Source organism: Osmerus mordax, chromosome 24 (assembly GCF_038355195.1).
Source record: "Osmerus mordax isolate fOsmMor3 chromosome 24, fOsmMor3.pri, whole genome shotgun sequence".
In the NCBI taxonomy this organism is placed as follows: Eukaryota; Metazoa; Chordata; class Actinopteri; order Osmeriformes; family Osmeridae; genus Osmerus; species Osmerus mordax.
Window position 1 is genome coordinate 1,723,285 of NC_090073.1, and position 16,717 is coordinate 1,740,001.

Below are 16,717 nucleotides of genomic sequence, written 5' to 3' on the forward strand. Positions count from 1 at the left end.
AGTAGGGAATTTCTAAATGTTGATATTTGTAATTTTTGCTACTCTGTGTTCTGATGTTGGTGACAAATCTTCGTCTGCTTCAGGTTCTTCTCTCCTTTCGGCTTTCAGAAACTTGTTCCGTGTCTGACCTCTGACCCTGTCCTGTCTGTCCCTGACCCTGTCCTTTAGGATGAGACTCCTCATGCTCATCGCTGTGTCCTGCCTGCTGGCTGACCTCTGTCAAGGCGGGATCAAAGATCTGGGCTCCCACTTCAGCTCACCCAGCCCCCAGCCTGACCCCAACCCTCGTAGCCTAGGCCAGGGGGGTGCCCTGGAGGGGGCCCAGGATGTGGAAGCCCTGCCCCTGGACTTCCACCAGGAGAACACAGTGACGAGCGACCTTCCTCTGGAGGGCTACGAGGATGAAGACTACATCGACTTTGATAAGATATTGGCAGAGGGAGGGGACGATTACAGGTGTGGGGGTGGAGAGGCACACAACAATCTACACATTCACACAAAGATTATTTGTGAATAGCTCATCACGTCCTTGCTATTCAGCCTGTCTTGATGATAGATCAGAGGCCGTCATCGCAGCTGTTAACCCTAACCCCGACCGTAACCACTCACAGTTCCATATTCTATCCTGACAGCGAGGGGGACGAGATAGACGAGATCGCCACGCCGGCCCCAGAGATCGACGTGTTCTCTGAGCCATCCGACCCCAAGGTCCGGCGCGCCCGACTTCTCCGCCTCTTCCACGGCCGCTCGCGCCTCCAGAGGATCAACACCGTCAACGCCCGATTTGGGTTCAACCTCTACCGCAGCCTCCGTAACGACGTCAACCAGAGCGACAATATCTTGCTGGCCCCCGCCAGCATCTCCATCGCCATGGGGATGATGGCACTGGGGACAGGGCCAGGGACCCACGTCCAGCTCTTTGAAGCCACAGGATTTGCTGATTTCGTCAATGCCAGTCATCACTATGACAACACCACAGTGCACAAGCTCTTCCGGAAGCTGACCCATAGGCTGTTCCGGAGGAACTTCGGATACACCCTGCGCTTCGTCAACGACCTGTACGTGAAGAAGGACGTTCCCGTGGAGGCGGGTTTCTCTACGGACAGCAAGGCTTACTACTACGCAGAACCCCAGTCGGTGGACTTCAAAGACCCTGCGTTCCTCAAGATGGCCAACAGACGCATCCTCAAACTCACCAAGGGGCTGATCAAAGAGCCTCTGAAGAGCGTCGACGCCAACATGGCGCTGATGCTCCTCAACTACCTCTACTTCAAAGGTAAGAAAAACCACCCCGCCATGCTAGCTTCAGCCCCCCACTGACAACAGAGATATTCACAGTGCCTAAACGGAAAGGGTCGGTCTTCTTGGGCATGACGGTCAAACTGGTTTGTTGAATGTCATAGCTCCTAACGCTCACCTCTAAACTGCTCTATTCACCACCCAGCACCTCTAAATTGCTCTGTTCACTGATCAGGCACCTGGGAGAGCAAGTTCCCCAAGGAGGCCACTTACTACAGGAACTTCCGCATGACGGAGAAGACCAATGTGCGGGTTCCCATGATGCAGAACAAGGGCATGTACATGGCGGCAGCCGACCACGAGCTGCAGTGTGACATCCTGCAGGTGAGTTGGGTCCCCGTGCTACTGCTAACATCACAGGGAAGGGGGTCCAAGACCAGTTGTGCTTGCTGTTGTGGCTGACATTGCTGGGGGACAGGGTTGGTGGTAGGGTTGCCAACTGTCCCGTATTAACTGTCACTTATATTGGGCCTAATTGATTTATTCCGTATTTTGACTGCTGTGCTGATCTAACCACTGACTGATACAACAGCAACAGTGCTGATCACAACACTTGAGAATGATCACCGACACCTGTCATCATCCAATCACAGCCCCCCCTCACGCGCATCAGTATACGTTAAGTAAATGCGCCAATTAGCTATCATTGTGACAAATGGCTTAAAACATTATACTGTATTCACACAAAACCATACCCGCACTGCTGCGGCAGGCCGCCCTAGTTGGTAGTGGAGAAAACATAGTAATGGTGAATAAAACCAAACATATGCTGAAGCTCCTGGAGGCTGTGAATCTGTCCATCACTGTCCAGCCCAAACTAAGAATAAGAGACAAACTAAGCAGTGCTATTTAAACCCACTAGCACGTAACAATTAAAATCAGCTCGACAACACCAATTAAATCATCTGAGGGGTACCAATTAGTACCACTAAGAGTGTACCATTAACATGTGTTACTTTGTCCCCGAACCAGCTGCCGTACTGCGGGAACATGAGCATGCTGGTAGTCCTTCCCAGGAAGATGTCAGGCATGAGGACCCTAGAGCAGAAAATCTCCCCCACTGTGGTCAACAGGTGGATTAGCAACATGACCAATAGGTGAGCTCATACACACACACACACACACACAAAATCCAATTACCCTCATTTCCGAAATAAAGGTTTAGACTGACAACCAGGCGTACGGTCATTTCCACAGAAATCTTGGCATGTATTATTTTGGACGTGAGCGGAGGCTACGATCACATCTCATGTCAACTCACATCGGAGAATTATTAGACCATGTATTCTGACTGGCATAAGATTTCTTCTGCACTCAGATCTGAGCTGATTTCTACGTTAAATGAGGGCCAAAGTATCCACACACATACACACTAATACTTGCACAAAACAACATTGCACGTAAGCAGACCCGTACAGATACCGAAAGTGTGAGTCTTCCTTGGTTTTTAAAGCATATAGATTAGCAATACCTTAACAGAACTAATCCCCCCCCCCCCCCCCCCATCCCAGGACACGTGAGGTGGTGTTCCCCCGGTTCAAACTGGAGCAGAGTTACGATCTGATAGACAACCTGAAGGAGATGGGCCTGACCAAGCTGTTCCAGGACAAGGCGGACTTCTCTGGGATGACTTCAGAGAAGATCGGCATCAACTGGGTAAAGAACCAGACTACCATACACTTCCTCACCCTCACGTTCCTACAATAGGCCTCTGAGATCCACTACAACACCATGAAGGAAAGCTCCCAATGTAAAGGATGGTACATGCCTCCAGAGGTCTCAGAGCTTCCTACAGCCTCTTCCAGCCTCTCAATGCCACTAACAGCATCTGACCGGCCTCTCTCTGTGTCCCTGTCCAGCTGAAACACCAGGGAACCATCACGGTGAATGAGGAAGGCACGGAGGCAGCAGCGCTGACCCAGGTGGGCTTCATGCCCCTCTCCTCTCAGGTCCGCTTTGTGGTGGACCACCCTTTCCTGTTCCTGGTCTACGAACACCGCACAGATTGCCTGCTTTTCATGGGCCGCGTGGTCAACCCCTCTCAGAGCTAGATCCCCCCTCCTGCCCGCCTCCCAACCCCCTGCCACCTTCCTCCTCTACCTGCTACTCCTGCCCCTCTTGCCTCTCGTACCCCCACCTGCCCCTCTTCCCCCATCTGCTCCTCCTACCCCATGCCCCTCCGAGGGAGAGATTTGAGACAGAGAGGGTGTGTGAGAGAGACAAGCAGAGAGCGAAAGAGAGGTAGAGTGTGTTAGAGAGAGAGAGAAAAAAATAGGCTGAGCATGTAGGAGGTAGAGAGAGAGTGTGTGTATGAGAGAGGCAGAGAGAAAGAGGCATAAAGAGTGGCGCAGAGGTAGAGCTTGTGAGTCAGTGTTATTTGCAGTCAGATGTTAGAACCTGATGTTCTAAAACAATGTGTCATCACTGAAACAACACCAACATAAGTTTGAGACAGCGTAAACAAATAAAGAAATGGGTTCAGGGTGAAAACAAACAGGGAATCAAGATGTTCTTAGCAACAGCATTATAATGTTACGTCTTTGAATTATGTTGATATGATTTCTGTATTATATTACAAATATAAAAAGGTTATAGACGGGGTATCCACTCAGTGCTTCTGTGAGACATATATTCATCTCTGAACTTTGGTAGTAGAGCAACAAACACCACAAGCAACTCAGTGACATTGAGTTGCAAGCAGAGTCAATATTTATCTCTGAAGTTAAACACTAACCAAATGCAACTGAGATTCCCGTAATGGAGAAAGGAGGATATGGACATGCTCAGTGTCTACATTCTCATTTCATGGACTATATAATGGTCAAGACGCATCTGGTGATTCACTCTGCAGACAAAAACGTACTTTGATTCTTAACAACTCACCCACACATACACTGTTCTAATACTGACTGTTCATCTATGCTAGAGCGTCTCAACTGTAGGTTTGAACATGAACTCGTATGGAATTTGGAGAGATTGAGGCAGAAACGTTTAGAAAAGTATGCACAGCACATATCCTATATTGTAAAACTTGTGGATGTGAAACCTGTCGTCGATTGTATGCAAAACCACGTATTGTATATAGTCTCAAATATATTAGATTTGTGTAATAGAATACGAAATTAAGAATTTACTCATTACAATTTACAGCTACCGTTTAATGGATCCTTACGGACTCTTGGCCTGCGTGTGAGCAGATAGGTTTCCTGTACTGTAGGGCTGGGCGATATAGCTGAAAAGTGTCTTGATGCTATTTTTTCATTTCAGCCGATTTCAATAACTAGAGAATCATTTTAACAACCTATTCTTGAAATAGACCAGGACAATAAAATAAAAATCAGTCAAGCTATTTTCTAATGGCTACTGATGAAGTATCAATTACGACACATTTTTCAATCGTTTTATTGCCCCGGCCTATGTTTGAGTCTGTGTGTGAGAAGGTGAGGCGTATGTGTGACAGTAGACCGCTGGCTGCCCTGTGTTGAGTCACTCACCACAGCGATGACCGGGATGAGCACCCCCAGGTTGCCGGCACTGCTAGAGGCCTGGAGAAGGAGGAACCAGAGTTACGACAACCTCTACTAATGAGAGGAAGGGAGGAACGATCGGTTGATTGACCGTTTCATCGAGTGTGTGTTTGCCTGGGTGTCTGAGCGTGTATGTGTGAGCATTAGTGTGTGCGACTGGCACAAGTGTGTCTGTGAGCATGTTACATTTACATTTAGTCATTTAGCAGACGCTCTTATCCAGAGCGACTTACAGTAAGTACAGGGACATCCCCCCGAGGCAAGTAGGGTGAAGTGCCTTGCCCAAGGACACAACGTCAGTTGGCACGACCGGGAATCGAACTGGCAACCTTCAGATTACTAGGTCGATTCCCTCACCGCTCAGCCACCCGACTCCCTGCATGTTGTGTTAATGCGTGTGAGTGGCATGCACGCATGCGCGCGTCTGTGCAAACACCTTCAGCGCGGGGCCCTTGTCTGGGGCCCTTTCGCTGGCCCTCTTTCCCTCCAGCCCCAGCTGGACAAACAGCTCCAGCAGATTCACCATCAGCTCATCCACCAGCGGCTCCCCCTGCAGGTTGGCCGCGATGTTGGCCAGAGCGTTGATCACAGCCAGCGAACAGTGTCTAGGGACGCAACACACACACACACACGCGGACACAGGCACGCAGTTGGCATTACACACGTACTCAAACGGATATTACAATTCGACACACACACAATGCGAGATGGGTGGATGGTCCAGAGATTCCCAGCAGACCTGTATCCATGGTCTCTGTAGTCTTTGGTGGCAGAGTAGACCACAGAGCTGGCCTTCACACTGATCTGCTGGAACAGGTTCCATACCTCCTGGTAGATGTACAGCTGGGGAGAGAAAGAGTGGGAACATGCTGAGGAATCTGGGGAATGCTGTGTGTTGGGGTTGGCGACTGTCCGTGGGGTTGGGCTTGGGGGGGGTCTGTGTGTGAGTGTGTTTGCGTGGATCTGTGATCATGCGTGTGGGGCCTGAGTATGTGTGCGTGTGTGTGAGCGCATGTCTTACATTCCCAGTGATGACCATGCAGCCCAGCTGGTCAACGATCAGCACGTCGAGCTGCGATGGCGGCTGACAGAACTTCTGCTGCAGGATCTGGAGGATGGGCTCCATCACCCGGGGCGTGTCTCTCAGAGCCACTGCCATGTGGCCCAGTGCCCGGATGGTGTGGTCCGGGATCAGGTGGGCGTCCCTGGTGGGAGGGATGGACAGAAGGGGGAGCCATCAATCACTCTGCCTCATGTTAGATGTGGCCGGGGGTGGCGGCTGGTGGTGTTTACTTGTCGTTCTCCTGGGAGATGTAGAGGCGGTTGGACAGGCTTGCGAGGAACGCCTCAACTATGACTGGGTCCATGGTGAGGCCTGCCTTCAGAGACCTGTGAGGATCGAGAGAGAATATGTCCAATATTGTATGATTGATTTCAAACAGCAGGACCAGTGGGAAGAGCAGGGCATTTCTCTGACCTGCAGATGTTGTCAATAGAGATGTCCCGGAGCTGCTCGTACATAGATGGCTGGTCCTTCCTGTTGGACAGCAGGTTGAAGCTGGACTGGGAGTGTTCATTAATCAAATTGATCCTGATCTCACCAGTCCCTGGGGGTGTGAGGAAGGGAGAAAAAAAGAGTTGGAGAGAAGAGGAGGAGAAGGGCCAACAGGACAAGCAGATGTTCCATAATGTCACACGACCAGTCTAGTGGTTACAGTAGCGGGCCTGGTCAGGACTGCAGGGCAAATCAATGACTTGGATGTGATGTGTTCATGGACGAACTGGGCACATCAATATCAGCAATGCCATTCTTCAGTGGACTACATTATCAGGCATCAGTTCACTGTGCAGGGAACTCTCGTTACTTCGTGGTACCGGTGGGGGTTGCCATAGTTACCCAGCTGTACAGGCCATGGGTATTGTAGTTATCTAGCTGTACCGGCCAGGGTTACCAGTGACCTTGCTGTATCAACAGGGGTTGCCATAGTTGCCTGTGCTGAACCGGCTGTGTTTGCTACAGGTACCTGTGCTGTACTGGCTGTGGTTGTCATTGGTACCTGTGCAGTACTGGCTGTGGTACTTGTAGAGCTTGACAAGGACGGGGGAGGGCACCACCAGGAAGTCTCTCAGGGAGGTGGTGGTGGAATGTGCAACCACAGGGAACCTCTCACACAGGCGGCCCAGACCCTGGAAAACACACACACACACACATAACCTACAATTACAGCAATTAGCTCTCCGGCTCTGCCATCTCTCTATCGACAGCAAAGAGAGTTGATCCAGCTAACAAGCGGCCCCCCTGCTAACAAGGCATTCATTTAGTGGACGCTTTCATCCACAGTGAACCTGTTACCTCTTTATCAGCAGTCAAATGCTATACCACTGATAGATACCCATCTATAAGCCTGCTATCATCCAAGAGACTACAGCCAGCAGTGGGCAGAGGGGTGGTCTACCTGCAAGCAGCAGATGAGCAGGGGCATGTGGGCGATGATGACCTTGCTGGAGGTTTTGGACTGCAGCTTCTCAGACAGCTTGGTGCACAGGTTCTCAGCACCTACACCCCCACAAGGCCAGAGAGGAAGAAAGGAAGAGGAAGGGATCAGAATGAAGCTACCGCAGTCGACCTAAGGACGCGGTCTTGTCATATGTCTTCATTTAAGATTCGTATATGTTTAGTGTTTGCACCTCCCCACAGTAAATTCCGTGTTTGTATAACATACATGGCGAATAAACTGAATTCTGATTCTGATATGACCCTAGCACAAGTTGCAGACAGGGTTGGGGTCTAAACACATAGAGGATCAGATTATATGGGTGTAGTCTGATGAACCCCTGGTACACAGTATGACCTAGGGAGGGCACCGCCCCAACTTTCTGTCATCCTCCCTCGCCTATACCTTCCGGTCATCCTCCCTCACCTTGTCATCCTCTCTCACCTATACATTCCTGTCATCCTCCCTCAACCATCCTTCCTGTCATCCTCCTTCAACTTTACCTTCCTGTCACCCTCCCTCACCTTTATCTTCCTGTCATCCTCCCTCACCCTGTCACCCTCCCTCCCCTTCCTGTCGTCCTCCCTCACCCTGTCACCCTCCCTCCCCTATACCTTCCTGTCGTCCTCCCTCACCGTCACCCTCCCTCCCCTATACCTTCCTGTCGTCCTCCCTCACCGTCACCCTCCCTCCCCTATACCTTCCTGTCGTCCTCCCTCACCCTGTCACCCTCCCTCCCCTATACCTTCCTGTCGTCCTCCCTCACCTTGCTCGTCCTTGACGGCCCAGACCATGAGGTCCACGCAGGCGGCATTGGCCTGGCAGCGCAGCTTGAGCGGGCTGGGCTCTCCGAGCGCGGCGTCGGAGGTGTGCAGGACCCGCTGCAGCTCCGACTGGCTGCTGCTGAACTGCTCCAGGACAAAGTCATGCACCTCCCTCACAAAGTCAGGCTGCAGGGCTGGAGGGGGTGTTACACACACACACTAGTAAACACACCACCTCCATCCCAAAGAGCTATGAGGGGCGGGAGACAGGAGACAGAAAAGAGAGCGGGGAAGGGAGGGGAGGGCTTCATCCCAGCTTGTCTTACCCGTCATGTTGTAGAGGGTGTCTCTGAGCATCTTGAATATGCAGACGTACAGGGGGTCACTGAAGGCTTTGTAGAACAGGCTGGTCCCAGGGTTGGTCTGACAGCACAAACACACCGACATCCTCATCTATACTCGACACTTTAGAACACAAGCACATGTGCGCGACAACCCACCTATACACACAGTAGGTGTTCGTGCTCACCTCTGTGAACTCGGTCACCATGGTGTCCAGGGTCTTCAGGAACGAGTCTGACACTAAGCTCTTCACCTGGAGGACATCAACACTCATTAAGAAGCCCTGCCCTGGAGTACCTTGTTCTGTGCAGTTCTGTCCTGTGTATGGTGTTGTCCAGTTTTGTACTGTGTACTGCGTATTGTGTTGTGTAATATTGTACTGCGTATTGTCCTGTGCAGTATTGTCCTGTGTCATGCATGTTATATTGTATGAAGTTGTAATGTGTGTTGTGTTGAGATGTACTGGGGTGTTGTGTTGAGTTGTACTGGGTTGTGTTGAGTGGTACTGTGTTGTTTGTGCTATGTTGTACTGTGCAGGATTATGGTTGTGTACCATGCCTAGCAGGCGTCGCAGCAGGTCTACAGGTACTTCAACCTCCCTCGCTCCTGCCCCCACGAAGGCCGGAGACGCAGAGAAGCTGGAGCTGACCGTGCAGAAGTAGTAGTCAGGATCCACGCTGCTGTTGTCTGGTCGGTAGCACCCTGGAGGGGAGGCGGTGGAGGTTAGCGTTCAGGCCTGAAACACACACACATATACACGCACACACTCATTCCTTGCTTTCACCTTCAAAGTAGTGTGGTCCAGGAGTGGTAGGGGAGACAGGGGAGGGGCCCCCCGGGTCGGGGGCGGAGCCGTTGCGCTTGCGGAGCGTGTCGCTCTGGCATGCTGTCAGCAGGGAGGAGGGCAGGATGGAGCGGAAGTCATTGAAGGACCTCCTTCGCACTGCCTCCGTCTCCTCGGTAACCATGGGCGCCTGGGGGCGGTCCTTGGGAAACAGCTTGGACAGCAATGACTCCTCCGTGTTGCTGTAGCGACCGAAGGCCCTCGTCACGCCCAGGAGGCAGGGGACGACGTACCTGCACAGGTAGACTGAGGGGGATTGGGGGGGGGGGGATGTCAGGGTGATGCGTTCAAGTAAAAGTGTGTGTTTGTGCGTGTATGTCTGTGCTTACCTTTTTCGTAATTGTCGGGCGTCTGGCATATGTCCTGAAGTCCCTGCATTACATCCATCACAGCCTCCAGGATCTACAGTCACGACACACACACACACACACAGAGTTGACTGCACTCTTTATCTCCACAGGGTGGTCTAGAGCAAATCTGGGATCAGGTTTTAGGAGGTTTTCTGCAGAATGGGCTATGAGGCAACGTGCGTTGTCTGACCTGGAGTCTGCTGCCAGGGTCTCTCTGGGCCACGTCACACAGCAGTGTCACCAGGCAGAAGCTGAAGGTCTCTGCAACTGGGAGCCACCCTGAGGGGACACAGAGAAAGAATTGTGACACAAACACACACACACACACACACACACACGGAGGCCACCCTGAGGGGACACAGAGAGAGAACTGTGACACACATACCTACAAGCACATTTAACGGCTGTAGTCGCGTAGACCGTCAGTTTTGCTTCCTACCGATCTTTACCAACACCGGGCTTCGGACTCGGGCCCTCTGACCTACGAGCGCGACCACTAACCAGCTACGCCACCAAAAATCTAGTTCTTCGCTGGCGTGGGGGACTGTATTTAAACTGATGAGGAGTAAGTTTACCAAGTCACCTCGGCTACACACACCTACAAGGGGGCCATTCTGAGGGGGACAGAGAGAAGGGACTGAGACACACACTCGAGCTCACACGAACGCACCCACAGGGAGCCACTCTGAGGGGAAGATGCACACACACAGAGACAGAGAGACAGAGAGAGAGAATCCTCACACGCTCACATGCACAGCATCTTGTCTCATGTGCCAGCCCACACACTTCAGCACCAACAAGCACATGGAATCCATGCCAAAAGTGTTTCTCGCAAGGCTGTGTTTATACAGAGTAAATCATAGCGGCTACACCCTGGCATGCACACACCAAAATCACACACAAATAGCAGACACACACCAACAGAAGACACACCAACAGAGAGATTATGGAGTCGCTGAAGGCACAGTGACCCACAGCAGCAGACAATCCAGGGATTGAATTCTCCTCTGGTAGGACCCGAGTGCTATGACACGTTAAGAGGCTTGTCATACCGTTCCCTCTCCTTCCGGAGTTTTCCTCCAGCCACTGGACCCGGGGAATCCCCCTCAACAGACCCAGCAAGTAGGGAACAACCAAGTCTTTGTGCTGCAAGGGACAAAGCAAAACATTACACTCACAAACAAGCCACAGTACATAAGTTTACTTATCTTGCAACACAGTGGTATGCCGAGAAACACAGTACACAGCCTTATTCTAAAACACACTCTGCTCATGTTAGAGGATAAGAACTTAAATCGCAAGGCAATCCCTCAAACACACACCTATTGTTCAGCTTCCAACTTACATACTTGGGTTTGTTGCATACATCCACAATCTATTTTATTTTATTGTTTTATTACTGTAGGTGTATACACAACTGTAATGTATTGGCATTATAGTGGAAGTAGAGAGAGCAATGAATCAACACACCACCTTCTGGCGCTGCAGGGAGAGTTATCAGCTTAACCAGCCAGCACAAGGGATGAAACAGATTACAGTAATGAGCTTATCACCAGGATACCTGTGGAATGGAAGGGACTGTAGTTGGAGGAGAGAGACCCTCAACCCAGCTACTTTCCCCTCAACCCAGCCACCTTCCCCTCAGCCCAGCCACCTTCCCCTCAGCCCAGCCACCTTCCCCTCAGCCCAGCCACCTTCCCCTCAGCCCAGTCACCTTCCCATCTGCCCAGCCACCTTCCCATCGGCCCAGCTACCTTCCCATCGGCCCAGCTACCTTCCCCCCAGTCCTCAGCCCAACTACCCACCTGCAGGTCAGACTCCACCAGGAACACAGCAATCGCGATGACAGCGTCTCTCCGACGAGCATCCAGCGTGAACACGCCTCTCGACTCCACGGGGCACATGCATTGTAGCTTCTGGACCTGAGGGAGGCCAGGGGTGAACACATACACACACACACACACACACACACGCAGGTCAGGAACAAGCCAAATTGGGAAATTGGTGGGCAGGATGAAGAATATAGAGAAGTTCCAATGCTGGCAACCATTGAGTTGTGGATTACATATGTAAAAATAGATAAATTATTTGTCTATTTAGTGTTTTTATGATTTCTTTCTGGAGTGAAGTTAATGTTGTACAATGAATCGATGCTGCGATTCAGTTCTACCGCGCAGTTAAACCTGCAATTCCATCTGACTACAGACAGAGACTCCCAATGTTTAAAAACAGTTTGAGAACTAGTTGGAAATGTGTGGCAGAAAAGCTGTCCATAGGGCGCTGAGTTACTGAGAGAAGCTGAGTGGGTGATAACTCGGCGTAGAACCTGTTTGACTGCAGTGCGCAATACTTTAAAAGGCAGTGTAGCACAGCTCATTCAGCGATCTCTACAAGATCCTCTTTTTTGTTATAGAATGTTTTTGTTACTGTCAATGTCACTGAATCATTCATTCAGGAAGACAGGTGACATTTCTCGGGAAATTATTGCACTGCATGATAAGAGCAATGAGCAAACGTTCCACGTAGACGCCTTTCAACTGTATTACTGAACCAAACACCGCCGTCTGTGCGGAAGCGACGTGCATTCAAACGCTCTTTCAAACAACTTCTGTTCCTAGCTATTAGACTAACTGTTAACTGACGGGTGACTTCTGAGACATTTTTCTTACCTTTTCGAGTGGCGTAGGTTTGTTTGCCGCCAAAGAACGAGCTAGTGACAGTACTGTGTTGAAGTAGAACCCTCTGGTTATACCTCCATGTACCGACATGTTTACCCCAACATCAACACCAGAGAACAGAGAGGAGAGGTGAGGGCTGGCGGAGACAGCGCCGCAGTACGGCAACACTGGTGGCACAATCAGCGCAACGCAAAAACACACACAGCTGTGATATTTGAAGGAAAAGTGGGGGCTGCAGTATTTTGAACCCTTTGATCCGATTAGAAAATGTTCTCTCTGAAATATGTAGTTCACCTAATCTGATTGACATAGGTTGACATAGGTTGACATAAGACATTCCTTTGTTCACACATGGCATCTGAACACACAAAATACATTTGTGAAATGCCATTACATTTGGGGTATTTTATTGAACTTGTGTTCCCGGTTTAAAATTACGGTTAATTTGTCAAGAAATGAATGTGAGAGACTACAGTAAATTCAGTTTAAAATGTGTCAGATAGACATACTTCCTGTCCCAGACCCCGCATGCGTCTTCATCAGAGTAGCCAATAATTCATACAGTCTGCTTTTATTTTCCTCACAATGTTTTATGAGCTCAAGTCAATGAGGACAATAAGCTTTAGCAAGTAACTTAAATTGTTTTAATGTTCACAAGAACTAAATAAATATTTCACTTATTTTGAATGAGATAAATAAACAGAATGGGGCGCCCATCTAAAGTAACCCGGCGCACCGGCGGGCCATTAGTAGCTCGAAAACTGTAGATCACAGATTGTCGCTTGCGACGTCACGCAACGTGACAGGAAGTAGTTCATGCTTTGTAACCAGCTGATAAAACGACAACACTGCCAGAATCTGATCAAAGGTTTACAAAGGTAACTTCAAACCAGTTCCAATGTAATGTATGTTAAATAGACAAATGTCAGTTTGTCAAGCAGTGTAGAGTTATCCAACTACCTTTGCTAGATAGCTACATGGAAGGTTCCGTTGCCAGAGTTGGCTTTTCAAAAGCCAACTCTGGCAACCCTGGCTAACTAGCAAAAGCCGCTTTTGCTAGTTCGTCAGTGTCTACTGGAACGTTGGTCGCATTTTAAGGCTTATATTATAAAATGAAGTTAGTGATAAGACCCCCATGTGTGTGTCCGCATCTTTACTTATACATGGGGTTACAACAGGACTCGCTCAACTTTTTAGCAACTGTAAACAGTAGGGGCTGTCAGGGTGCTTCTCTAGCTTAGCTTACTACAAGCTAGCTAGAAGTAGATAACGTTAGTCGATAACTTACACCAAATACTAGCTAAAGTCAGGCTCTCCACCTGAAGAGACAATGAATGGCGTTCATTTAGCTGCACGCTGTTGTTTTGTATTCGTTAAGGAATGTCAGAGCTGACTGGCTCATGTGCATGTCATTAAGCATAAACGCCGAAAATGTGCCTTATTTAGTTTAGTGTAACTGGCCAGCTTTGTCTACAGCCGTACCACTATCTATCCAACACAGATCTCTCTCTCCCTCCCCCCCAAAGATGGCGTACCCCAAGTCCCATAACCCCTTTGCAGATGATGAGGAGGAGGAAAGCGGGTCAAGCGGGGGGTTTGACGACCCAAGTTACCGTGGGCTGAGTGAGGCGGAGAGGAAGCAGAGATACTTACAACAGGAAGTGATGCACACAGCCAAGTCCGCTGTTGACAGCAGTCAGCGCTCCCTGGCTCTCATCTACGAGTCTGAGAAGATGGGCGTTGAGACTGCAGAAGTACTGTTTCTTTCTGGCTCAGAACAGTACACATTGTTCATTAATCACACTACACAGAGCATCTCTGTAAACTTCAGGGATCCATTTCTTTGTTCATCTCACTGGGATACTAAACAGCACCATCAAGAGTTCTCCTAACTGTAACTCCTCTCTTCCGATTTCAAACCCTCCCTTTTTCTCTCTCTCCCCTTCTCTCTTTCTCCCCCTTTTTCTGTAGGAATTGATGCGTCAAGGAGAGGCTCTGAAGAGGTCTGAGCGGATGGTGGACAACATGGACCAGGACCTGAAGACCAGCCAGAAACACATCAACAGCATCAAGAGCGTGTGGGGAGGTCTAGTGAATTACTTTAAGGCCAAGCCCGAGACCAAGCCAGAGCCGGAGCAACCTCCTTCCTACCAGGCGAGCGACAAGTAAGACTTTCAGATTCTAGTAAGACTTTAACCCACGCTACACACACCAAAGCAAACACACTTTGCCTGGCTTTAACACTGTCAGGTTGACCTACGACCTCTAACTGACCTCCTGTCCATTTAGCGTCAGCAGAGCCTGATTGATAGTTGACAATAGTTCCCACAAAATACATCAACACAAACTATTACCTATTTAACTCCTACCTCCAACTTTTAGATTGCAGAATGCCCTTGGCAGTAGTAAACAGCATGAGGACAAATACCAGGCCTGCCACCCCAACCTGAGGAAGCTTGACAATGAAGGTACAGGCCGGAATGCAACCACGCAATGACATGTCAGTGCCGATGAGGAAGATGATGATTATGGTTGAACATATGTAAAGGCTTTAGTTAGATGGAACCTTTGCGATGTTGATCTTTTTGCAAGGGTTTGGTGCCTCCGCGTCGGTGGATGATGGCTCGTCCAGGAGGAACGGCCACCCTCAGAACCAATACCTCCAGAATGCTCACAAGACTCTGGACAACAACCTCGGTAACAATGTCCTCCCTGGTCTACACAAACACACACACATGCCAGTGTTACAGCATGTCTTTACACTCAACACCTGTGTTTATATAAAACTTTTTTAGAACCGTAAGACGTTACAAACCAACAAAATGCCACATCACTGTGTAAACATTAATCAGATGATATTAATCAATATTTATTTATAGAGCATTTTTAAAAACAACCATGTTTGACCAAAGGCTGTACACAATGTAAAATAATCATTGCAGAAAAATAAAGCATACAACAATGTGGATGAAGGTACAGAAATGAAAAGATCTGTTTACAATGCTTAAGGAATAATAAAAGCCAAAGCAGAATAAATAAATAAGTCTTTAGAGCAGATTTAAAGGTTGAAATAGAGGGTGTCAATCTGATGTGAAAGGGTAAGTCACAGTGGACCAGGCTATCATCACAATATTAGATGAAGGCTTCCTCACACTTTTCACTTGACATGTTGCCCCCGTCCCCCTCCAGATGAGATGTCAATGGGCCTGGGCAGGTTGAAGAGTTTGGGACTGGGTCTCCAGTCTGAGATTGAGGACCAGGACGTCTCTCTGGACAAACTCCTGGGGAAGGTTGACAAGATGGACCTGAAGATCAACAACACCAACCAGCAGTTAAAAAACCTCAAATGAAAAAACACTCAGGACGGACTGACACAGATCAAAGACCGACTGACCTATCTGCCTATCTATCTGCCTACCTGGGTTCTATATTCCTGTACCATAAACTCCCTATCTTGGATTTAGATGTCTGTTTTTAAATTGTATTGCTTTCAGTCATTCTTATGAACAAGTAAGCCATGATAATTTATTTTACAGATGGAATATCTATACATCCACTCATTTGATAAGACTGACATGACATTTTCCCCCATATGTAAAGTTACCAATGTCTCTGGTCTGTGTTTTCTATAAATATGCTGCAGTCACAGCTGTTCTGTAGTGGAACGATTCTGGATTGTATCACTCTGATGTACACATACCCAGCTTCTCTGTAATCATTGGCATAGCCAGAAGGCGTCAGGAGGCGTACTGTCTGTAGTCCACCTCCCGGTCCTCTTTCCCATTATTACAGGGAAAGCAGTTAGATATGGTTGCCATTGTGTTGTCTCTATCCTCTCCTTATTGGATCATCGATGTGATGAAGTATAAGAAGAACCACACGTTTAGGCCTCTAGAAGCCTCCAGACCATTTGCCTTATGTAATCTGTTTAGAGGCTTGTGTAATTGAGGGTGATGTCGAACTGTCACACTTAGAATTATGAACTTAAGTGCAGTTATTCTATGGAAATTGCTGCTTCAAACTGATCCACTTCTATACCTACATTTTATGGAAATATCTATCTTCATTCGATGTTTATTTCTTAATGTCTGTTTATTTTGTTTGTTTGCTGTGTTGGATGTAACATGGATAATAGTTTGTGTGGATAACAAGCTCCACAGGCTAAATTATTCAGATTCGTCTTGGTTACCGTGGTTGTAGGCTACGTCATTTAAGTACCTGATGTAGATTAAAGAGCCAAATCACACAAACCTCAGTAGACTATTGTTACCTTATTGTCTGTATTTCTATAATTACACTAATAGATGTAATCTAAAATAAACTTTTTTATACAACTGTTGGGAGTATCTAAAGTTGAGATGAAACGAGAGGAGGCATGATGAGATGACGAGTAGGCTTACTGCTTTTTTGGACTTCCT

The 16,717-nt window shown here is 48.7% G+C and overlaps 3 protein-coding genes across 5 annotated transcripts in view; 2 read left to right on the forward strand and 1 right to left on the reverse strand.

Moving 5' to 3' along the window:
- LOC136932554 (phosphatidylinositol 4-kinase alpha-like) overlaps nt 1–12,399 on the reverse strand; it is a 32,960-nt gene extending 20,561 nt beyond the window's left edge. For all 3 annotated transcript variants that reach the window (XM_067227689.1, XM_067227690.1, XM_067227688.1), the window contains exons 1-18: nt 12,291–12,399; nt 11,427–11,543; nt 10,674–10,767; nt 9,812–9,900; nt 9,601–9,673; nt 9,212–9,517; nt 8,981–9,129; nt 8,615–8,680; nt 8,412–8,508; nt 8,088–8,279; nt 7,283–7,383; nt 6,884–7,013; nt 6,304–6,433; nt 6,120–6,215; nt 5,848–6,031; nt 5,566–5,669; nt 5,263–5,431; nt 4,794–4,844 (exon numbers count right to left, since the gene is read on the reverse strand). In XM_067227689.1, coding sequence (XP_067083790.1) covers nt 4,794–4,844; nt 5,263–5,431; nt 5,566–5,669; nt 5,848–6,031; nt 6,120–6,215; nt 6,304–6,433; nt 6,884–7,013; nt 7,283–7,383; nt 8,088–8,279; nt 8,412–8,508; nt 8,615–8,680; nt 8,981–9,129; nt 9,212–9,517; nt 9,601–9,673; nt 9,812–9,900; nt 10,674–10,767; nt 11,427–11,543; nt 12,291–12,389 — 2,247 coding nt within the window. In that variant the 5' untranslated portion in view covers nt 12,390–12,399. The remainder of the gene's footprint in view (nt 1–4,793; nt 4,845–5,262; nt 5,432–5,565; nt 5,670–5,847; nt 6,032–6,119; nt 6,216–6,303; nt 6,434–6,883; nt 7,014–7,282; nt 7,384–8,087; nt 8,280–8,411; nt 8,509–8,614; nt 8,681–8,980; nt 9,130–9,211; nt 9,518–9,600; nt 9,674–9,811; nt 9,901–10,673; nt 10,768–11,426; nt 11,544–12,290) is intronic.
- serpind1 (serpin peptidase inhibitor, clade D (heparin cofactor), member 1) lies at nt 170–4,683 on the forward strand. Its single transcript, XM_067228080.1, has 6 exons — nt 170–456; nt 633–1,276; nt 1,475–1,623; nt 2,272–2,396; nt 2,811–2,955; nt 3,159–4,683. Exons 1-6 carry the CDS (start codon nt 170–172, stop codon nt 3,348–3,350), a joined length of 1,542 nt encoding a protein of 513 aa, XP_067084181.1. The 3' UTR covers nt 3,351–4,683.
- Nucleotides 12,400–13,134: 735 nt separating the features above from the next.
- Nucleotides 13,135–15,967, forward strand: snap29 (synaptosome associated protein 29). Its single transcript, XM_067227995.1, has 6 exons — nt 13,135–13,177; nt 13,826–14,053; nt 14,271–14,464; nt 14,682–14,767; nt 14,892–14,996; nt 15,489–15,967. The coding sequence occupies exons 2-6, from the start codon at nt 13,826–13,828 to the stop codon at nt 15,647–15,649; spliced, it is 774 nt and encodes a 257-aa protein (XP_067084096.1). The 5' UTR covers nt 13,135–13,177; the 3' UTR covers nt 15,650–15,967.
- Nucleotides 15,968–16,717: the final 750 nt, after the last annotated feature.

Bases quoted from the DNA above. Each gene is read 5' to 3' on its own strand.
- serpind1 (XM_067228080.1), top strand. From the start codon at position 170: ATGAGACTCCTCATGCTCATCGCTGTGTCCTGCCTGCTGGCTGACCTC. The intron at 457-632 runs GTGTGGGGGTGG...CTATCCTGACAG, and splicing joins GAGGGAGGGGACGATTACAG to CGAGGGGGACGAGATAGACG. The intron at 1,624-2,271 runs GTGAGTTGGGTC...TCCCCGAACCAG, and splicing joins TGCAGTGTGACATCCTGCAG to CTGCCGTACTGCGGGAACAT.
- snap29 (XM_067227995.1), top strand. From the start codon at position 13,826: ATGGCGTACCCCAAGTCCCATAACCCCTTTGCAGATGATGAGGAGGAG. The intron at 14,768-14,891 runs GTACAGGCCGGA...TCTTTTTGCAAG, and splicing joins GAGGAAGCTTGACAATGAAG to GGTTTGGTGCCTCCGCGTCG. The intron at 14,997-15,488 runs GTAACAATGTCC...GTCCCCCTCCAG, and splicing joins GACTCTGGACAACAACCTCG to ATGAGATGTCAATGGGCCTG.